Source organism: Ceratotherium simum, chromosome 2 (assembly GCF_057802395.1).
Source record: "Ceratotherium simum simum isolate JZ-2026a chromosome 2, ASM5780239v1, whole genome shotgun sequence".
In the NCBI taxonomy this organism is placed as follows: domain Eukaryota; kingdom Metazoa; phylum Chordata; class Mammalia; order Perissodactyla; family Rhinocerotidae; genus Ceratotherium; species Ceratotherium simum.
This window is the reverse complement of record NC_141901.1, coordinates 43,081,239-43,100,943: the sequence shown is the minus strand read 5'-3', so window position 1 is coordinate 43,100,943 and position 19,705 is coordinate 43,081,239. Positions and strand designations below refer to the sequence as shown.

Here is a 19,705-nt window from a genome sequence, read left to right as displayed (position 1 = left end):
AAATGATAAAAAAATCATTAAATATCTAGGTCATTTTTAATTAATATATTAATTACTAAATATTAGTTTATCCACTTTTGCCATCTTATTACAGAGAAACTAAAAGGTATTTGGATCTATTAGTGAACAAACATGTTTTGTGTTTTATTTAAAACATTGTATAATAAAAATTTTATGATTCTAAAAATCATAAAAAGCATTTACAAATTTGCTGAGCCACAAAATGCTAATGGAAAAGACAGTTCATAATTTCTTACTTCTTAGTTTTAACTAAAAATTAAGGTCTGTAAGGGTCAAAAATTCTAATTAATATATGTGTTTAAAGCTACTGAAACTTAACAAGTAAAACATCTTTGTAGTCAAGAAAAGTAAGATGTATGTTCTCAGTAAAAAAGTATAAAAATGAAAATTTTTTGTTTGTCTTGTTAAAAAAAAAGATAAATTTGTCCTAAAGTAGTAGGAGAAAAAAAAAGGCATGGAACAATTCTGAACATAAAAAAAAAAGTTATAAAAGGTTTGTGGAAGAGAAACCCTAAAGAAAAAATTTTGTTCATGGTTAAGATTAAAATAAATGTAGTTAAATAAATAAGTATTAATATCAAAAGTAAGCCAGTAAAAAAAATTAAAAGTTGGTTTTCCTTTCTCTCTTAAAAAGGATAATTTTCCTGGACTTTTAGTCTGCTCTTGATAAAAAGATTATGAAATGTTTTTCTTTACGTTTGAGTAAATCTGTCTAAAAGACAGAAATTCTATGCTTTGTCAAAATAATTTCCTATGTTCTAAAAGTTTGAAATCTCTCTAACTCTGTATGTTTGCCTTTGACATCATCTTGGTGTCACTTCAATTAAGTGGATAACTAAACATTGTTTCACAGCAACACAAGATCAACAAATACTTGATCTTGTTTGACCAAGTGTTTTAAAACTTTTTGATATTTTTTGATAAGCTTCCCCAAAATTCATATCCTACATAGTCTTTCTTTTGACATGAAAATTTCTCTCAGAATTTTCAGAAGACCTCTGGGACTTATCAAAAAAATTTGTTCTCTCTTCCTATATAAAGGGAGGTACTAAACTAATTAGGCTTACTTGATATATAAAATTACATAGGAAGCATTGTCAAATAAATAATGTCAAACCCTCTTATGTTATACTGTGTGAGTAATGTTATTAATATATGTTTTTAAGAAATTATATAACATTGCTAAAATTCTGATCTGTCCTGGTTGTCAGTCATAATTCTAGTTATTATCTTACAGGGTTGTATGTCACATAAATAGCCAAGTTTTTTGGTCAATTGTTCTTGTCTTTTGTCAGTTGCATATAGTTGTTGTTTTACTCTGATGTTTTTTGGAGACGTTTCATCTTCAGAAAGATTCATGAAAAGGACTCTAACACTTGCTCTAGGGTGCAGATTTCTGATAAACTTTCAGATTATAAAATTGAGCTGGGTGAAAAATTATAAAACTCTAATGGAGAAACTGATGGCTTCATAAAACTGCTAACAAAAGATCAAGAACTGATTACATAAGACTGGATGAACTGATGAGGATAATTATAATTTTTATGATTTTTTCTCTTGAGATATTGCTTATTTTTTGATGTGTTGTTTCCCCAGATTTAAGGAAACTTTTTTCTCATTTCTGTTAAGCTAACTATGACTTATAGCAATTTATGAACAGAATTAAAACATTTATGTCTCCCTACCTGATCCCTCCAGAATTTAAACTCTTGATGAGTGAGTATCCTTATTTTCGTGGCAAAATAGTTATTTACAAAAGTTCAATAAGAATCTGATCTCCTTATAGCAGGACATGATTAAAAGCATTGGTCATATTACCAACGCTTTAACTGGAATGTCATATTTGACAGAAACTACAGACTTGGATATAACCAGACAGCTAAGAAACAAAGATTGGATTTTATAAAATAAAGCCACTTGGAAATACTGGCCTGGTACCTTGCTTACAGGGTTCCCAGTAACCTTACCAGATAAAGAAGGTCACTTTCCTAGCAGATGCAAAAACTTCAGAATATTTTGAAAACCTCAAAAAGGGACCAATTCACCCAAATCATTAGGTATTGCAGGTGGAATCTGATGACAAGTCATTGGCTTGGCCTGGCCTCAAGAGGCCTTTAAAGTTAAATCTGAAATTCCTTATGAAAAGTTTCAGCAAAACAGATTTAAAAGAGTCTATAGATATATAGACTATAGATCTATAGACTATAGACCAATTGCTATTCTTGCTGTACTTATATAAACAATTGGGCCAAATTGATTAAAATTAGACTTATTTTGCAAACCAATGAGTCTGAAGTTGGCTATCTTTGGTAAAAATGAGGACAGTTTTAGAAAAAAATTTATGTTTCAGTAAAAGCTATAATGCACGTGTGGATGATAAATTCTAGTTCTGTTAATTGTCTCTGAGGTTTTTGTTTTCTATCTGCAAACTGGACTAAATGCTGGACTCTTCCAGTTTCCTCAAATATCTGGTCCAAATCTCCAAACTAATGTTTCCCATTTTTTTCCCATCCTTTTCATTTGAAATCATTGAGAACTGAAAGCACCCTACTCCCAGCCCCCTCTGGGGAATTGGTGCATGCCCAAATATAAAAAATAATAAAAAAGGCTATACCTAGTCTTACCTGCTTTCTGCCCCTGTTGAAATCTGTAGCGATGCTACTCTTGTTATTACTGTTTGGAACCTGCATATTTAATTGTTTGGTGCTGTTTGCGACAAAGTGCATTAAAGCAATAAAAGTACAAATGGTGGTTACACGTGGGTATGAACAGCTTGGGAAAATTCCTGGGGACCTGCAAACATATTTTAGATTAGCTGGGGGGAAATTCTGCTCCTCTACTGGTCCCTATGATGACAACGTCCATATGCAGCATAAAGCAACTACGAAAGATGGACCTTCGGCCCATGTCCCTCAAGAACGAGGAGCAGGATAAAAAAACTACAGGAGGGATTTTGTCACTGGTGTATGCCCTAGCAGCTCAAAGGAAGGTTAAAGGTGTTTAATACTTCCTCAATGTTGTTTATCAGAGCTATGTTCGGAAGAGACACCAGTGTCAACCAACCTGAATCAGATCACACCCTGCTGCAAGGGTAGTGCTTGTGCAGACAGCCCACAGATGAACAAAAGGTGCAGTTTGCTTCATCTTAATACTAAAATCTCTGCCTTAGGAGGAGACTAAGCCTTATTAGCATAACACGCAATGTATGTAAAAGCATGTTTCCAGACTATGCCTGCACCAGCTAATACCCACCTCTACATGTCATGATAAAACTTCCCTTCTAAATATTCATTCCCCACCTGAAATAAAAGGCACCTGCTTCCCTTTGCTCGGAGAGCCACGGCTTTGGAAATTATTCTGCATGGTCTCCTATTTGCTGCAAATAAACTCTACTTTGTGTGACAACTACTTCTGGTGGATAGTCTGATTTTATCTCGCCAGGAAGCAAACCCACTTTGGTTTGGTAACACTGGAGGAGTAAACACTTGGTCATGGAATTTAGGGTAGAACTTTGAAAGGGGGAAAATGATGCAGAATTTCCATGTCCATGGACATGGGATGGTAAAGAACACCTTTCTTTGGTTCTCTCAGGGTGTGTGGGGGGGTGGGCACAGGAAAGAATTGGGAGGAACAAGGGAGACAGGATCAGAAAAGAGAGAGCTAGCTCTGTGCAACACAGGTGAGGGGAGGGAAGACTTCTCTGGCCAGACTCCCTTTCCACTCTGATCTAGGCAAGGCCCTTTGTAAAAAGTTCCCCTAGGGTCGTGCTGCTCTCCTTCCTGGCTCTTCTTTCCAGTTGTGAGTCCGTAGCCACTGCTGTGATGTTTGTTTAATGTCTGTTTCCTCCAGTGGACTAGGGGGTTTGAGAGCAGGCTCTGTGTCACTAGCATCAACATTGTGCCTGTCATGTGGTATACTTTCATAAATATCTGTTACATGAATGAATGTATGGAAATCAATATGGTGTTTGGCTAGAGTTACTGGAAATGGTTCCAGGCGGAGAGAGGAAGGAGCATGGCCTCCAAGGGCAGGAACAATCTCCCTAAGGGACAGGTGTTGGGGCAGTGTGCTCCGGTGAGAAGTGCATTCACTCTGATTCAGCAGAAGTCACTGAGGGCTTCCCTGCCCTCCAACCCCTGCTTGGTGCTGAGTCAGGTCTGGGATAGATGGGGTGCCCATTTGGAGTCACACTCCATTTAGTTGGGACTACCGTCAGCATACCCACATGTTATGGGCTAAATGTTTGTGTCCCCCCACCCAATACATATGTTGAAGCCCTAGCCCCCAGTGTGATGGTACTTGGAGACGAAGCATTTTGGAGATAATTATGTTTAGATTAGGTCATGAGAGTGGAACCCTCGTGATGGGATTAGTGCCTTTATAAGAAGAAGAAGAGAGAGCTTTCTCTCTCCATGAACACACCTCAAAAGAAGGCCATGTGAGCACACAGCAAGAAGGTGCTGTCCACAAGTGAGGAAGACAGCCCTCACCACGATCCCAACCATGCTGGACCCTGATTGCAGACTTCCAGACTCTAGAACTGTGAGAAATAACTGTCTGTTGTTTAAGTCAGCCAGTCTATGGCATTTTCTTACAGCAGCTGGAGCAGACTAAGACAACACGGAAGCAGCAGCCAGGGCACAGCCTTGGACTCTGGCGGACCCTCCAGTGGCTGTTCCCCCTGGCTCCTGTTCAGCTGGAAGAACAGGCTAGAAGGGCAGGTTTGTGACAAAACTTAAGGAAGATTAGGTAACTTACTGGAGCCCAGGTATGGCAGAAATGAGGAAAAGTGAGAAGGGGAGCTTTATATTGGGGGAGGGACTGCATTTGTCTTTCAGTTTATTGAGTGCAAAGCCCTGTGGAGATGATGTGTAGAAAGCTGGGATTCAGGACTGAGGCCAGAAAGTGACAAATCTTGACCATGGAGGCCTGGGGTTGGAGGTCTGCTGGACCCCACACCCAAGGAAACTACTGTATCTGTGAGATGTGGAGCTGAGGCAAAGCCGAGGAAGGAGGAAAGTGTGGAAAGCATGTGAGGAAGAGGAGCCTGTGGAGACTCTCTCCTGGGGATGGTGCCAGGTGGAAAGACTGAAGATGGGGTAAAGTGGGATTGGCAGAAGATGAAGGAATTTAAGACCCAGAGTGGTGGTCTTGGAATAGCTCAAGCCTGGAAGTCTTCCTCCATCAAATGAGAATTGGAGATGATTCAAGGAAAGCCCTCACTTGCTGGATGACCTTGGGCAAATCACTTTGCTTCTCTGGACCTCTGTTTTCTTCCTTTTTGAAGAATTCGCAGGAATTCAAGAAATTCATTTTGAAGAGTTTAGACTAGGTGAACACCTAGGTGTCATCAGAGTTAACGTTCTGAGATACTTGGATGGGATGGAGGAGAACTTTGAGTAGGATCTAGAAGGGTAGGAAGGAAGCTATTCTTGGGCTCTAAAAGCATCTTGGCCAAGGGTATGAGGACAGAAGTTATATTTCTGGGTTCACATCCTAGTTCTACCACTTCCTAATTATTAGACCTTGAACAAGGTACTTAAAATCCCTAAGCCTCTGTTTCCCCATCAATAAAATGGGGATGATAGTAGCACCTCTCTCCCAGAGTTGATCTGAGGATGAGATCATCTAACAGCACTTGTAAAGCACTTAGCACAGCACCTGATGCTGAGTAAGCACTCAACAGATATTAGCATGAAGATTAAGACACTACTTTATTAGGAGACAGTAGTGATCGCAGGTCAGCCACTCTCTCTCCACTGCAGCCACAACAAGGACAGCCTATTTTAAACCAAAACAAAGACTGAGGTTATTTTCAGGGGCAACTTGGATAGTTAAAGTTGACCAGTGTTAGACAAGTAACCGAGGGCAGTGGCGCTCTGTCTTTCTCTAAAGGCCTTTAAACTAGACCAAGTTGTTTTCTGCAAACTGGGTTTCTTGCTTTATGCCTCACATATATCTGTGACCTCTGGTGAAAGATATGTAGTATTTGAGCTGGTGAAAACCAACCACCACCCAACAAGAACAAAACCCAGAGTATTTGCTGCTGTGAAAACATTCACCAGCCACGATTTTGTTTCAAAATAGCCAACTGAACCACAAATTGAACTTAAATCACATTTAGAAAGATGGTAAGGGCCCCCAATCTTGCTCAAAATCCATCAGTCAGAGATCATCAGTCAGAGACACCTGAGGGCCAGGAAGAGAGCCCTCAACCTGGAATCAAATGCCATTGGTCAGACTCGCAGCTCACCTACTTCATGGCTCTGAGAGTCTGAGCGAGTGACGTCCCTGCTCTGATCTCTGTCTCTCTGCCTGTAAAGTGCATGTTGGACTAGGTCACCTCTACTCCCTCCACGGAAAGGCAAAGCCTTGTCCCCTGACCGTGGCAGGAGCCCCGAAACAAGCAGAGGGACACGAGGACTGTCAGAACCACAGGACCTCAGAGCCTGGACCTGTCCTCTCCGGCGTCTCCATCAGCCTCCTGTCCACCATGAGCCCAAGTCTCCATTCATTCTAGAACGTTCTCCAGTTTCCCCATGAACTTTCATACTTCTCAATGTTGTACCTGCTGTCCATTATTCTCTTGGTCTAAAGTGCCCTCCCTTACCTCATTCACAAACATTTTAGAAGTGTCTACTCTGTTGTAGGCACCAGGCTGCTGGGCCCTTCTTTAGCTCTAGGACCCCTGCTTGTCCACCAAGGCCCAACCAGAACGTCACATCCTCCAGGGATCTCACCCACGTGCCACATATCCACCCGCATCCAGAGTTATTTAGGGACTCTGGCACTTACCTTCCTGTCATGCACTCAGGCTCCTGCGAAGACGTTACTCTGACAGAGCCCTCTCGGCAAGGGCATTATTCCACAATAAGGGACACCAATGCCACTTTCTCAGGTGCTGTGTGTACAACACCTGACCCTTCAGGAAGACATTTCAGGCAGGCTGCTGGCAAGCCAAGCCAACTTGCGTACTGGGGCTTCAGAAGTCTGAAGAAGGATCTGGATTCAATGGGATGCCTACCAGAAGCCCCTGGGGCAACAATGGCTAGACTCATCATTTTAACTTGGCACGTATAAAAAGCTTTCAAAGTTGGAGGAAAACAGACTAGACTGAGAAAATCTGCAAGGCGAGGCCCTGACTTCCTCCACTTCTTTGATTTCTCTCATTACCTAACACAGCTCTGGACATGCAGAAGTTCAACACTGACCCTTTCAAAACTCAACACAGCATTAATCTCAGGATTTTCCTCAACCTTCCTTCCCTCCACTCCACCTCCACCCTAGCCAAAAAGACGGACAAAAAGCGCCCTCCCTGTGCTCCCAAGGTGTCTTGTACTTGTCACCCACCTGTGCTTGCCTTTGCCCACAACATGGTATCGAAAATATCTTTTTGGGTTCTGTTAGCCCCGTTAATCTGAGGGCCCCTTGAGGACAGGGGACCTGGTGTTTGACATGCAGATCGGGGTCCACAAATCCTACAACAGCCTCATCACTGGTCCCCAAGCTTCTGCCCCAGATCCCCCAACTCTTCCTCCACACAGCAGCAGAATGATCTCCTCCAAACAGAAATCGTCCCATGTCACTTACTTGATTAACCCCCTGAAGTTTCCCAATGCTTCTGTCCTTCTGGTTCATTTCCATTGGTACCTTCCGGGAAGGCCCTGTGTGCTTCCCCACCTTACCTAGCAGTCACTCAATCATGGCTTCTCTTTCATTTTCTTTGAGGAACTCATCACCATCTGAAATTATCTGTTTTTTATTCTTTGACTTGCTTCTTGTCTGACTTTGCCTTAGATGTAAGCTCCCAGAGAGCAGGGACTTGCTGTGTCTTGTTGGCCCAGCACCTGTGATGGTGCCCTGCATGCACATGGTCCTCAAAGAATGTTTGCTGAACAAATGAGCACCTGACCCATGTTGGTTGAGTTGAATTGAGTTACCGTTTCCTAACTGAGGGAATGAACAGCTGATATAAAATGCAAGTGAGATGCTTGGGGGGCAGAGTGGGGGTGTGGGGAGGACCTGGCGGGCAGCAGATGAGCCCTCAGAGAGGGTTTGGGTGGCCTTGCTGTGGAGTGGACTCCTCTCCCCAGACCTCGGCAATATTTGAAGGCAGTTGTCATGACCCTCTGCTTCTCTTTTCCAGACTCAATACCCTCAGCCCTTTTACTATTTCTCCCTTGGAATTTTTTCCTTCCATTATGAACAGGAACCTCAGAAGCTGAGCATCTTCCATTTTGGAGGAGTCATCCCTAGTTAGATGTGACCCAAGTTACCTCTCAAAGGCATTCTCCTCCCTGGAAGGACTCAGCTACTTGGAGTGGGACCTTACCATCGAGACCAGGAGGGCAGAAAGCAGTGAGCAAAGGAAAGACTCAGAAAGAATGTAGGAAGTGCAAGTACTGAGAGAGGGGGCAAATCCACAAGGAAAGGGGAGAGAGGCAGGGAGTGGAGAGGGAGGGAATAGACTGGAACTGGGCTGGGGCTGCCCCACGCTGCAGCCAGAATCCTGCTCCCTGTGCTGTGCCTGCTGCTGGTCCACTCTCCTTCTCCCCTCACCTCAGGTTTGTGAACAATGCCCTTTCTCACTGTACAGTCTGCATGTGACAATTCTAGGTACATGGGCAAAAATGGGAGACCTCACAGAGGAAAGGGAAAACCTAGGGGCGCTCACAGGAATAGGCCAGCTGGCCCACCTGGGTGCTCACTCTCCTTGTCTCTCGTGTGTGGGGGCATCTCTGAAGACAGGGGTTGGGTCCACAAGGCCATGGGGCTGACTCAAGTCTAGGGGTAGAGGAATTGTTTCAGGAGCAGAGACAACAGGACTTAAGCGACCATTGTTTCAGTCCTATTGTCACTTTGATAATTGGAAAGTCAAAATCCATGACACAGGGCTTTCTAAAATATAAGTTTTCAACAATTGCTGGGAGGGGATGCAGGATGTTAAGGATGGAATCTGGAGTTGATTTCAGAGCTGGGCTTGTGTCAAGATTGCTTCGCTGGGCTGGTGAATGCTAAGGCCTTTCTCAGGGAAACAGCACAGAATTGTCTTCTCTACCCTGTAGGGGTTGCAGGACATGGCTGCCAGTTGAGATGGGCCTGGGGCACCTTGAGATCCTGGCTGTACTCATCTTCTCTGAGAACCACCACCTGGGCTCTCTCCAGCTCTCACCTGGACTACGGCGGCAGCCTCCTACCAGGCCTCGTGCTGGTGGTCTCAGTCCCACCACAAATCCATCCCACAGACCACCGATAGGGAGACTTTTCTAAAACACAAGTGTGGTTATATCATTTTCCTCCCTAAAAGCTCCACTGCTTCTGTCCCTGTTCTCCTGCAGAAAGTGTACACTCGGTGGCCTGATATCTGCCCTGCTCTCCTCTGTGTCTTCCACCTCACCCTCAAACACCCCCAGGGCTCCTCATGCTGCTCAAACCCCACATCTACCCACCTCCAGGCCTTTGTACACGTTCCCTCCTCTTTCTGAATCACTTGCATGTTGCTTGATGCTTTGCAAATGCCTTAATGCGTTTCCAAAATTCGCCCCTCCGGGGAGACAGCCCAGCTGAAGGGCAGCCTTCCCATCTCAAGGCCCACCAAGCTTGACATCCCTCTGACCTTTCACTTTCCATATTAGAATCATCTGAGGAGCTGTGTTGTCTGCCCTGCAGGCCTGGGAGATCCTTAATGACAGGGTGGAGTCTGATTTACCCTGGCAACACCTCAGAATGTAACATAGTGCCCAACATATACTAAGTCCATAATTAATGTCTGTTGAGTGAGCAGATTAGTGGACAGACATGTGAATGATGAGAGAGAATTCATCTCTACCCCCATTCTGGAAGCATCTCATATCACCCAGGCCCCAGGGCACAGTCAGAGGTTTGTAAAGCATCTGAGCAGAGTCCAGCAGCTCTGGCAGACCCTGTTCTTTCTCACCCTCCCAGAAAGGCATCCAGAAGTTCAGGTTACACCTCTAAGGAGAGCAACTCCCCTTCTAGGAACTGGCAGGCAGGTATCTGACCACAGGATCTCTGTTCTTTAGTTGCCACGATGCCGGGGAAACCCCGAAATTTCTTGTTTCCAAAAGGACTCATGAATCATAGAGGTACTCACCAATCCTCACTTGGAGTGGAAATCCTCACCTTGACACCGACACTCTCCTTCCTTATCCAAGGGTAAAGCCAGTTCCCCTCTACTCAACAGAGCCAGGTTTTTGGAACAGAAGAGGTTAATGGGATGGCAGAGGTTAGGTCACCTTGACCAGCTCTCTTGAACTATGTTGAAAGAGATCCCACAGCGCTCTGCGAGAGTGGCTTGCTGTCAGACCTTCCCCTGGGCCCTAGCACAACCCTCCTTCTCTAGGGTTGAGCCAGCAGAGAGAGAAGGCAAAAGGAGAACTCTTGACATCTCAGAAGCTCTGTCCCCTGCCATCCTGCTGCTCAGCTGCTCCACCCTCTCCCAGCTTCCAGGCGGCAGGACTGTGGGCACACTCCTAATACCCAAAGCTGTCCCCACCTCACACTGTGTCCAACCTCACCCTCCAGCTCTGTAGGGTCCTAGGACCACCCACCTTCACTCGCTCATCTCTAAAGCTCACTGAGAACATGTTCCATGCTGGCACTTGGAGATATGCCGTAGATCAACCAGAGTCCCTGACTTCAGGGCCATTGTGAGACTTGCGGATAAGGGGTCACAATTCCATATTGGAAGTGCAATGGTATGAGTGTCAGAGAGCTCTATGGGCCTGGAGGACGAAGCACCTATATACCTGTGGAAGGTAGGTAGTCAGGGAAGTCTTCATGGAGGTAGTAACAAAGGCTCTGGGCCTTCATGGGTCCTAAGGGACTTACTAGAGACCCCAGGGTGGGGACAGCATTCCTGGTACAAAGGTGCAGAGGCCAGAGAAAGCCTAGATGTGATTTAGGGAAAGTGTTCTGAAGATGTGGATAGGTGGCTGCCTGAAGGAAGGGGTTAGATTTATTCTGTGTCCAAGGAGGTGGGAGGAAACTGGGATTAATGCTCAACAGGCACAAGGAGACAAACTTTGGCTCGGTGTAAGAAAGGACTTTCTAAGTGTTCAGGGCCAAAGGAGTAAGCTCCATTTCCTGGAAGAGTTCAGGCAGGGCTGGGCCAACCACTTGGCAGTGATGGTGGGGAGAATCACTCAATCATAGTTGTGGGGCAGACTGGGTTAAATCAACAATTTTTCAAACCTTTTTAAAGACGAATCCTTTTCTTCAAATGGAAGCTTCCATGTGCAACAGATAAAGGCTGAGATGACTGAATAAATCCTGCGAGGGGGCTCTGGATTCCCATCACCTCACTGCCCCTACCTCTAGTTTGAGATCCCATGATGATCTCCAGAAGCCTGCCATCTGCTGGTTTTAATCCCGCCATCCTCCTCTCTCCTTTCTCCACACCTTTCCCTGACAAGAGAGCATGGACCATGGGGGAGACTTTAGAACATCCACGGGGCAATATTGTTGAGAACGTACGATGTATCAGCCACTCCCCTAGGTGCTGGGGATAAAGCAGACAAAAGACAGATGCCACGGACTTTGCTCTCATGGATTTCATGGTCTAGTGGGGAGACAGAGTCACAAACATATTTATGGCAAGTTGTGATAGGTAAGGGCGGGGAGAGGGGGTGGGGGGAGCCTACCCCCCATCCTGCCCCACCCTACTAGAGCATCTAGTCCTGGTGAGGCCACTGGTAGAACCCAGGCTCCTCTCTCCCAGGTTGGTTCTCTTGCCCCTGTACCAGGCTGCATTCAGAAGGTGTGACCTCTCCCAGAACATGAGAGTAGGGGACAGGGCTGTCAGAGGTGAGTATCCTCAGCTCTCGCATCTTCATGTCAGACAAGGAAGTGCCTGGGGTCTTCTAAACTCTGCTCCCCAGGCTCCCAGCCTGGAGTGGTTCTTGGAAACACCCTCATGCCCTCAAGTGGGAGCCTTAAATCACTGCACCCACAGCAGAGGCCCTGGGCCCTTAGAGCAGGGGCCCCATGGTCCAGTGCAGGCAGCCTAGGGACCCACCTACAGCCAGGCGGGGTCGGAGAGCCGAAATCTGACCCAGCTGCTCCTTTCTGCATGCTCAGTACTGGAAAGGAGTGGATAAGATAGGATTCACTGCCCTTTTTCTCTCTGTGCTATCTTGACCAATTCTACCCCATATGACTCTGGACTGGTTCCTCCTCCACTATGTGCCTGGTTTTCTTCATTTGTAACATAGGGGCTGGATGGCTGTCAGTCTTTTTATAGTTCCCCGAAACACTGATCTGTCAGTCTTCTTTTTGCTGGAATCTTTAGTCCGGAAAGGCTCTCTGGACCCAGAGTCCCACCTCCTCATAGTGGTGGCTGAGCATTTTAGCTGCAGAGCAGGATTGGAGCTCCTTCTTCTAAGCAGAAGACAGGTGCTCTTCTCACTCTCCCCACCTGCTAGGGCTGAATGCTGGGGCCAGACTCCTAGACATTCATCCACATGCGCATCTGCCCCGGTATCCATGGTGAGCTTCCTAGGTCTGTTGAGAGACACCCAACTGCTCCCATGGATCCAGAACTCGACTTGTGGGTAAACACACCCAATGCATCCTTGTTCCCACTGCCCAGACTCCAGTATTGCTCCTCAGACACAGCCCTGTCTACGTGCACTTCTGGAAGACTTCCAGAGGAATAAGGGTCTCTTAGGAGAGAGAAGGTTGTGTGAATATCCTGGTGAAGAGGGGGTCTGGGCTGGGTGGGGGTGTGTCTAGCATGTGGAGGGGAAGCGATATCCCCCTTTTGCTTTCTATAGTGACAAGGGCCAATTTGACAGGCTGGACAGGTTGTCTTAAGCTGGGTCAGGGTGACTGGGACCTGAGCAGTGGGGCCTGAAGTCAGAGGTGAGGAAACAGTCAGGGAGGTGAACCCAAGGGCTCAGAACAGACCCACATTATCACTGCTTCCCATTTGTTATTATCCAGTGAAATGGTTGAGTCCCAGTTAAGGGGCAGGGCTGTCTAATGCCCAGACCTCCTGGAAGGACAGGTTGGGAAGGGGATGATGGAAGAAGCATGCAGAGCACTGGCTTAGAGGATGACTTTATTTCATCCCACAGCCCCCAGGCCCACAGCTCAGGCAATGTGGCACACAGGACTGTGGCCCTAGTTGGGCAGAGGCAGCATGGCTTGGCCTCCTGATTAGTGGCTGTGGCCGTGGCCTCCATGGCTGTGGCCGTGACCATGGCCATGGTCTCCATGGCTGTCATCATGGTGGGTGTCATCCTCCCCGAGGCCTGCCCCATGCTTATGGCCTTCTGTATTGTGGGCATTCTCATGCATCTTCTCATGGGAGGCTACCGTCAGCCGGGCCACCAGGACGATGAACTCCTCGAAGCTCAGCTGCTTGTCTACATTTGTGTCCAGGTCCTCCAAGATATGATTTATGACTTTCTCATCCTTCTTCTTATTCTGTGGGAGAGGGAAACAGGATGGTCAGGGCTGGCCGTGGCCAGGGCTGGGGACAGGGAACACAGCCCATGACCCAATGGCAAAGGCACAGGGACACCTGGCCCCTGAGCCTCAACTCAAATACTAAAAATGACCACGGCTGAGCACCCACAGCTTAGCAGATGCTGAGCATGTGCCAAACACTTTCCCACTCATCACGCATACAAGTCAGAGGCTGTGATTCTCTCCATTTATAGAAGACAAAGTAAGGTCAAGTGACTTGCCTGAGGTCACACAATTAGAAAGGATAGAAATGTTACCTCATTGGGCCCTCAAACAACGTTAACAGGAGACTTGGCATACTCCTTGAGGAAATTGTCTTGGAAAGGTTCATTAGCTTTTGCAGATTGATGAGACTTGTGAGAAGATGCTGGAAATGCACCTTCTGATCCGACTCAGAGCCGTCTTGTCCCCTTCCCTCCACTCCTGTCTCCTTGGCTCCCTCCTCTCCCTGCCCTCTTGGGGTCACTAATTAGTGACACTCACTTCAACCTGCACCGTGGGAAGCACTCGAGGAAAACAAGATTGTTCTGATCTTGTGTGGGGACGGAGAGCAGAGTGGGTACTGCATGGACCTCAAAGGGACTGACAAAGTATGCAAGGGGGACAAGAGGTGAGGTGAGGGGTCCAAGTGTGGCAGAAGGGAGCTCCAGCTGGTTCTGGCTTTGCCACCCACTGGCGGGGGCACCTCAGCTAAGCCCACTCCCCAGAACCTGGGGTGTCCAGCTCATCTCCCAGCCCTTCTCGCTCCTGCAGCGCTTCACCATGGTCTGCTTTACTGCACTTTAGCCATCGCCGCCCGGCAAGAGCACTGACTCCCGAGCAGCCCATGGGCCAGGTTCCAGCTTCCCCTGTGACCTATCACTCTGCTTCTGGCAGAGGATGTGGGGGCATGAGGTGAGTGTAGGGATCACATGAAAAAAAGCTTTGCCCACACAACATCTTGCTGTACCCTCCCTTGTCTGCCCTGAGCCAGCGTCCTGCTTGCTGAGATCCACCCCTATGGGGAGCTGTCAGCATCCCCAATACCTCCTACTGCAGTGCTTCTCCACCTTTCCAAGGTGAGGAGGAGCTCCAGGGAGGGCTGGCCACCTGCTCCACAATCAGGACTGAGACTGGGACACAGTGTCCCACCCTTCTTACTCCAGGCCTCTGTTTCCCCAAAGTCCCCACATTTATGAAGAAAACTAAAAGATCCTGTGGAACTAATCTTCCTTTGTCCTAGAACTGCCTAATCGTTTTCAGACCAGGGAAATAAACTTACCTGGTACTGAGAGGTTTTGTACATGCAGTGCTGGGCTGGGTGCTTCCCCATGCACATGACTCCTACCACAGACCCTTCAGATTAGAAAACCCTCTCAGCTTTCTCCTCCGAATCCCATCTGAGGCTTGGAGTCTCCTCGGATTCTGCCAAGGGTCTTCCTCAATTGCTTCCCTCCTCAACATCCCCATCTCGACTCAAATGTCATCTCCTCAGCAGGGCCCTTCCTGTTCACCTAGAGAGTCACCTCTCCCCATCCAGCCAACGTCACCCACAGCACCCTCACTTGTTGTCTTTTGGATACTTGTTGGCATTGGATTTATCTGTGCTCTTGGTTCGTCAACATCTTTGCTGTGAGTCTCTTCCATTTGGACTGTGGGTCTCTCTTCGCCACTACTTGCCCCTGCCCAGGACAGGACCTGGCACACAGCATATGTTTAGCCAGTCAGTCTCTACTGACTCTTCCAGGCCATCTAACTTGGAGCACATCCAGTGACAGGGGCCCGGCTACCTCGGGAGGGTGGGTTGAAGGAACCAGAATTTTCTCCTCGACAGTTGCAGATTGTACCCCATCCTCCATCCTGAGCCCAGACTGTTGCCAGCCAGGGCCAGGCCTGCCAGGAATGCAGCCCTACCTTGAGGAAGTTTTCCAGCTCTTTTTGCACCAGCTGTTTGAATTCTTTCTGGTTCAGGGTGTCCGGGTGCCCCAGCCGCACAGAGTACTGGTGGAAGACGTTGATGATGGTCTCTATGCTCCTCTCCATCTCCGACAATTCCGCCATCTTCCTGCAGTCTGTCTGAGGATGGAGAAGCAAGGGTTCAGGTGCCTAGAAGAAAAGGCTTTTGGCTTCTGGCAGGAATGAAGGGGGCAACACAGAATAAAAAGAAAGCATGGGCTGCAACTGATCTAGGAGATGGCCTGTCGCACACATGGAGAATCGTGTTTAGAATCTCTGGAGAATGCCAAATAGCAGAGCACCTGAGGACAGAAGGCTCCAGGAGAACATGATCTAAGAAAATGTGAAGGAAGCTTTAGAGTGGGCAGGTCAATCAGGAAGGGGAGTTCAGAAGGAGGGTTTGAAAGGAAGATGGGTGAGGGAGTACAGAAAGTGGGCAGGCCAGCTCATGCCCTGGGTAGCTGGCAGCTCACTTACCCACACCAAGGAGCCACACAGAGGGGTTTGACAGCGCCGTGCAGGCCCTGCATTTATAGGCCGTCCCTGGCTGAGACACTCAGCCCTCTCACAGGAAGATTGCTTCACAGGTGAGCAGTGTAGTAACCCTGAGCTGGGCTGTCAATGCCCAGAAGGGGACTGGGGCGGGGCAGGTAATGTTCACAAAGCTCCTTTTGCTTTTTTGTGAAATTCCTGGCCCTGGCCTGCAGCTGGTTTGGGAGGAAACTGGTTGATGAGTTCCTTTCTACTCCACCCCAACCCCTCCCTGCCCTCGCTGAGCAAGCCAGCAAGCTGTCTGTCCTCTGGCAGCCTGCTCTCCCTGCCCACTTTGAGATCGTGCCTTCCCACCTGTGCTAGGCCGTGGCTGGTGGTCGGTGAGGACGCCCAGGGTGCCCAACCCCTCTGCCTCCCCCTGCGAGAAGGCCAATGAGGTTGAGGGAGCCTTTCTGAGCCTGCTTGGCTCTGTGATAAGTGCTCTGAGGAGGGCGAGTGGCTGGCGTGGGGTTCCTAGATTCATTGGGGTGATCAGGGTTAGAAGGGCCCTCAGAGGTGGTCAACCCCCTTATGTTGCAGAGGAAGAAACTGACGTCCAGAGAGGGACCTGAGCAAGGTTGTGACATAGCAAGAATTGGGCCCAAGAAAGCAAGGAGAGAGACAAAAAGGGTCTCGTTGCTTTAAAGAATGGGAGCTTCTGAGTCTAAAGGGATTCCATCCTGGTGATGTGGAGAGAGCCCCAGATTGGCTCTAACCTCTGAACAATGGTGAGGAGAGAGGGAGTGTGTAGTCTTTCACCTGGCAAACACTTCTTGGATCCTCAGATCAGCTAGTCACTGGCTGGCCAGGCATTGGTGGAAGCTTCCATGAATGAGATAGACACAGCCCCACCCTCACTGAGCTTACAGTCTGGGGGAGACAGAGTCTGAACAGGCTCCCTGGTAGGCTGGGGATAGAGGAAGGAGGGCCAGGGAAGCTGAGGCGTTGCTTCTTGTGGTTTGAACAGATAGCTTACGAGCATTCTCCTTGGTTTGGGAAAGTGGAATGTCAACTTAAAGATGATCTATTCTGTCTGTGGCGGGAGGGAGACTAAGGGGAAGAAGACCCCTCCCTATGTTCTTCTGGCCCACAAAGCTATCACTGGATTGATTTTCACAGAGGATCCCAGGGTTTTCATGAACGGAGACAGCAATTCCCCTAAGCCTTCCTTCACTTTCACATCACAACTCCCAAACTTGGTGGCTAGAAAGAGCTATCAAGTTGGACAGCGTGACCTATCCAAGTGCTGGGTAGGAAGAGGTTATCAAGGCCTCTGAAATAAAATCTTTATAGTCTAACCTGGTGACCTCCATTCAACACCACAAACTCCCTGCACACTTTGTGTTAGTCCTGTTACCACAGCAACATGAACAGAACCGAGCAGAGGCTCCGGGCCCCACGTGGGCACCACTGAGGCCTGGACATGGCCCTGGACCACCTCTGCACTGTGGCCCTGCAACAGTGGGCTAGATTCATCCCTGAAACTGCACGGCCAGGCTTCAGCAGTCACACGTTACAGCATGAGAAGGAATTGCTCTAGGGGACAGCTGAGTCAGACTCAGTTCCCTGCCCCACTTGGTATTGGAAGCAGAACACATCCCAGCAATGGGGGAAGAAATCTCCTGGGGTGTTGCATGATTCAGGGGTTGGGGAGACTGCAAGAGGAGAAACTGGACAGGTAGGAGCATGAGCAATTGATGGGGAAACTAAGATGCATGTAATTGTCTTTTTATTCTGAGATGATGAATTATCTCACAATTATATTTTGGAATCCCATCCCGCTTACTCAGTATCACAGGCTGCTTTGTTTCTCCAGATTTAAATAACTGATGTTGACACAAGGCTGTGATCCTGTCAGGAAACTCAGTGTGTGGTGTCTGTTCATGGTCACTGCATCCTTTCTATTTTTCAGGTGAAATTAACTCTATTTTGTTTACAGCTTTATTGAGGTGTGATTGACATACAAAAAACAGCGTATACTTATTGTCTACAATTTGATGAGTTTGGACGTATGTGAACACACGTGATCCCGTCACCACAATCGAGGTAATGAACACATCCATCACCTCCTTAAGTCTCCTGAGTCTCTTTCTTTCTCTTTCTGTATTTTGGGGCAAGAACATGTGGCATTAGAGCCACCTTCTTGACACATGTTTAAGTGCACATTACAGTACTGTTCACTAGAGGTGCCATGTCGACCAGCACATTCCTAGGCCTTCTGCCTCTTGTACTATACCTGTAACTTTCTACCCACTGAACAGTGATGGCACCGCCTCTTCTGAGGATCTCCTCAAAGGGGGTGAGACTGTGCTGGAGGAACCCTGCAGGATGCTCACTTCTGCTTGGTTTTCTCTCCCTCCCTTTACTACTACATTCCGTATCAGTTTGAGACACACAAAAGACTCTGTGGAGCATGTAAGTTCATTATAAGAGAAAATCAAACAACAAACTCCTGCGAATCTACTGGATGCTTTTAGTCCCCTGAATAGATATCGAGTGATTGGCAAAATATTCCAGAAAGCAGAGAAGGGAAATAAAAAATTTTTTGTTTGCTATAAAGTTGAATTCTCTGAAATAGCTAGGCAGGCAGGCAGAGGAGTCAGGTGTGCTTCCAAAATGATTTGTTAGCGTCTCTACCTCAGACTCTGAATTTCTTCAGACGCTGAGTCTCTTCCTGGACAAGAAGGGGCTGCCCCACAGGGGGCCGCAATATTCTGGGAATAAGGATGCCCCGTGGCTCAGAAACAAACCCCAGGGGAGACTTTGGGGCCAATGAGGTGCCAGGAGGGGTGTGGTTGACAGGACTTGACAGGTATAGGCTTGGGGAGCAGGCATTCCAGGCAGGACTGGGAATATGGGTGAAAATTGTAAGACTGGCAGGCGTCAGAGAAACGCAGAGATGAAGGAGGTCGTGAGATGGCCCGCAGGACCTTCATGGGCTTCATGTAGAGACAGCCTCCATAACCGTGGTGGAGAAGCAGAGGCCACACAATGTGTGCTTGGAGCTATGAAGAGTTATGTGGCCCCAGTTGGATTCCCTAGAAACCTGGGAAGACATTGATGCTGACAGATCTTGTGCTCCAGAAAGCTCCTGGAGAAGGTGTCAGACACAACGGTACACCAGGCAGGCCGAGTCATGGCAGGGCCCCCTTCACAAAGGGGTCTCCTGGAGTCACCGAGGCTGATTCCAGAAGAGAGGAGAAGGCTCTGGTCCATAGCAAGAGGGAAAAGAGAGAGGGACACAGCTTGTCTGAGAAAGCGGCTAAGAGCCATGTACAGGCCAAGGCACCAACTGGGACTTTGAGTTCCACTCAGAACGTGAATCCAGTGGGATCTTTGAAAGCTCAGGTCTGGGAAGGGGCTGTTTCTGAGACAACCTCTAAGAGCCTTGAAAAAAGAAAAATGGCCATGCTTTCACTATACTTATGGGAAAGATGACCATTTTCGGGTGACCTGACCTCATTCTGTGAATCTGCCTTTAGAATTCCAGAGATTAAGGTTAATGCCCACAGGAGAGGAGACCATGGAGCTCCCCCACACACAAGGATTCAGCTTAGTTAAAACAAAGGCCGCCGACCGCCCCCAGCTGCAGAAACAGTAGGAGAAGGTGGTAAAAACTCAGGGACAAGAAAGGTGGACAGACACCTTTCAAATCTTCATCCAAAAGGAAGTCAGTGAAGGGCTTTGCTCCCCCAGCCCAAATCCCACCACAAAGAATGAGGAGAGG

General features: G+C 47.7%; 1 protein-coding gene across 1 annotated transcript; it reads right to left on the bottom strand.

Annotated features, from left to right (window-relative positions):
* Window positions 1-13,082: 13,082 nt before the first annotated feature.
* On the bottom strand, window positions 13,083-15,972 carry LOC101390592 (protein S100-A9-like). Its single transcript, XM_087419372.1, has 3 exons — window positions 15,925-15,972; window positions 15,406-15,567; window positions 13,083-13,470 (listed from the first exon to the last, which is right to left on the bottom strand). Exons 2-3 carry the CDS (start codon window positions 15,550-15,552, stop codon window positions 13,201-13,203), a joined length of 417 nt encoding a protein of 138 aa, XP_087275498.1. The 5' UTR covers window positions 15,553-15,567; window positions 15,925-15,972; the 3' UTR covers window positions 13,083-13,200.
* Between the last annotated feature and the right edge of the window lie 3,733 nt (window positions 15,973-19,705).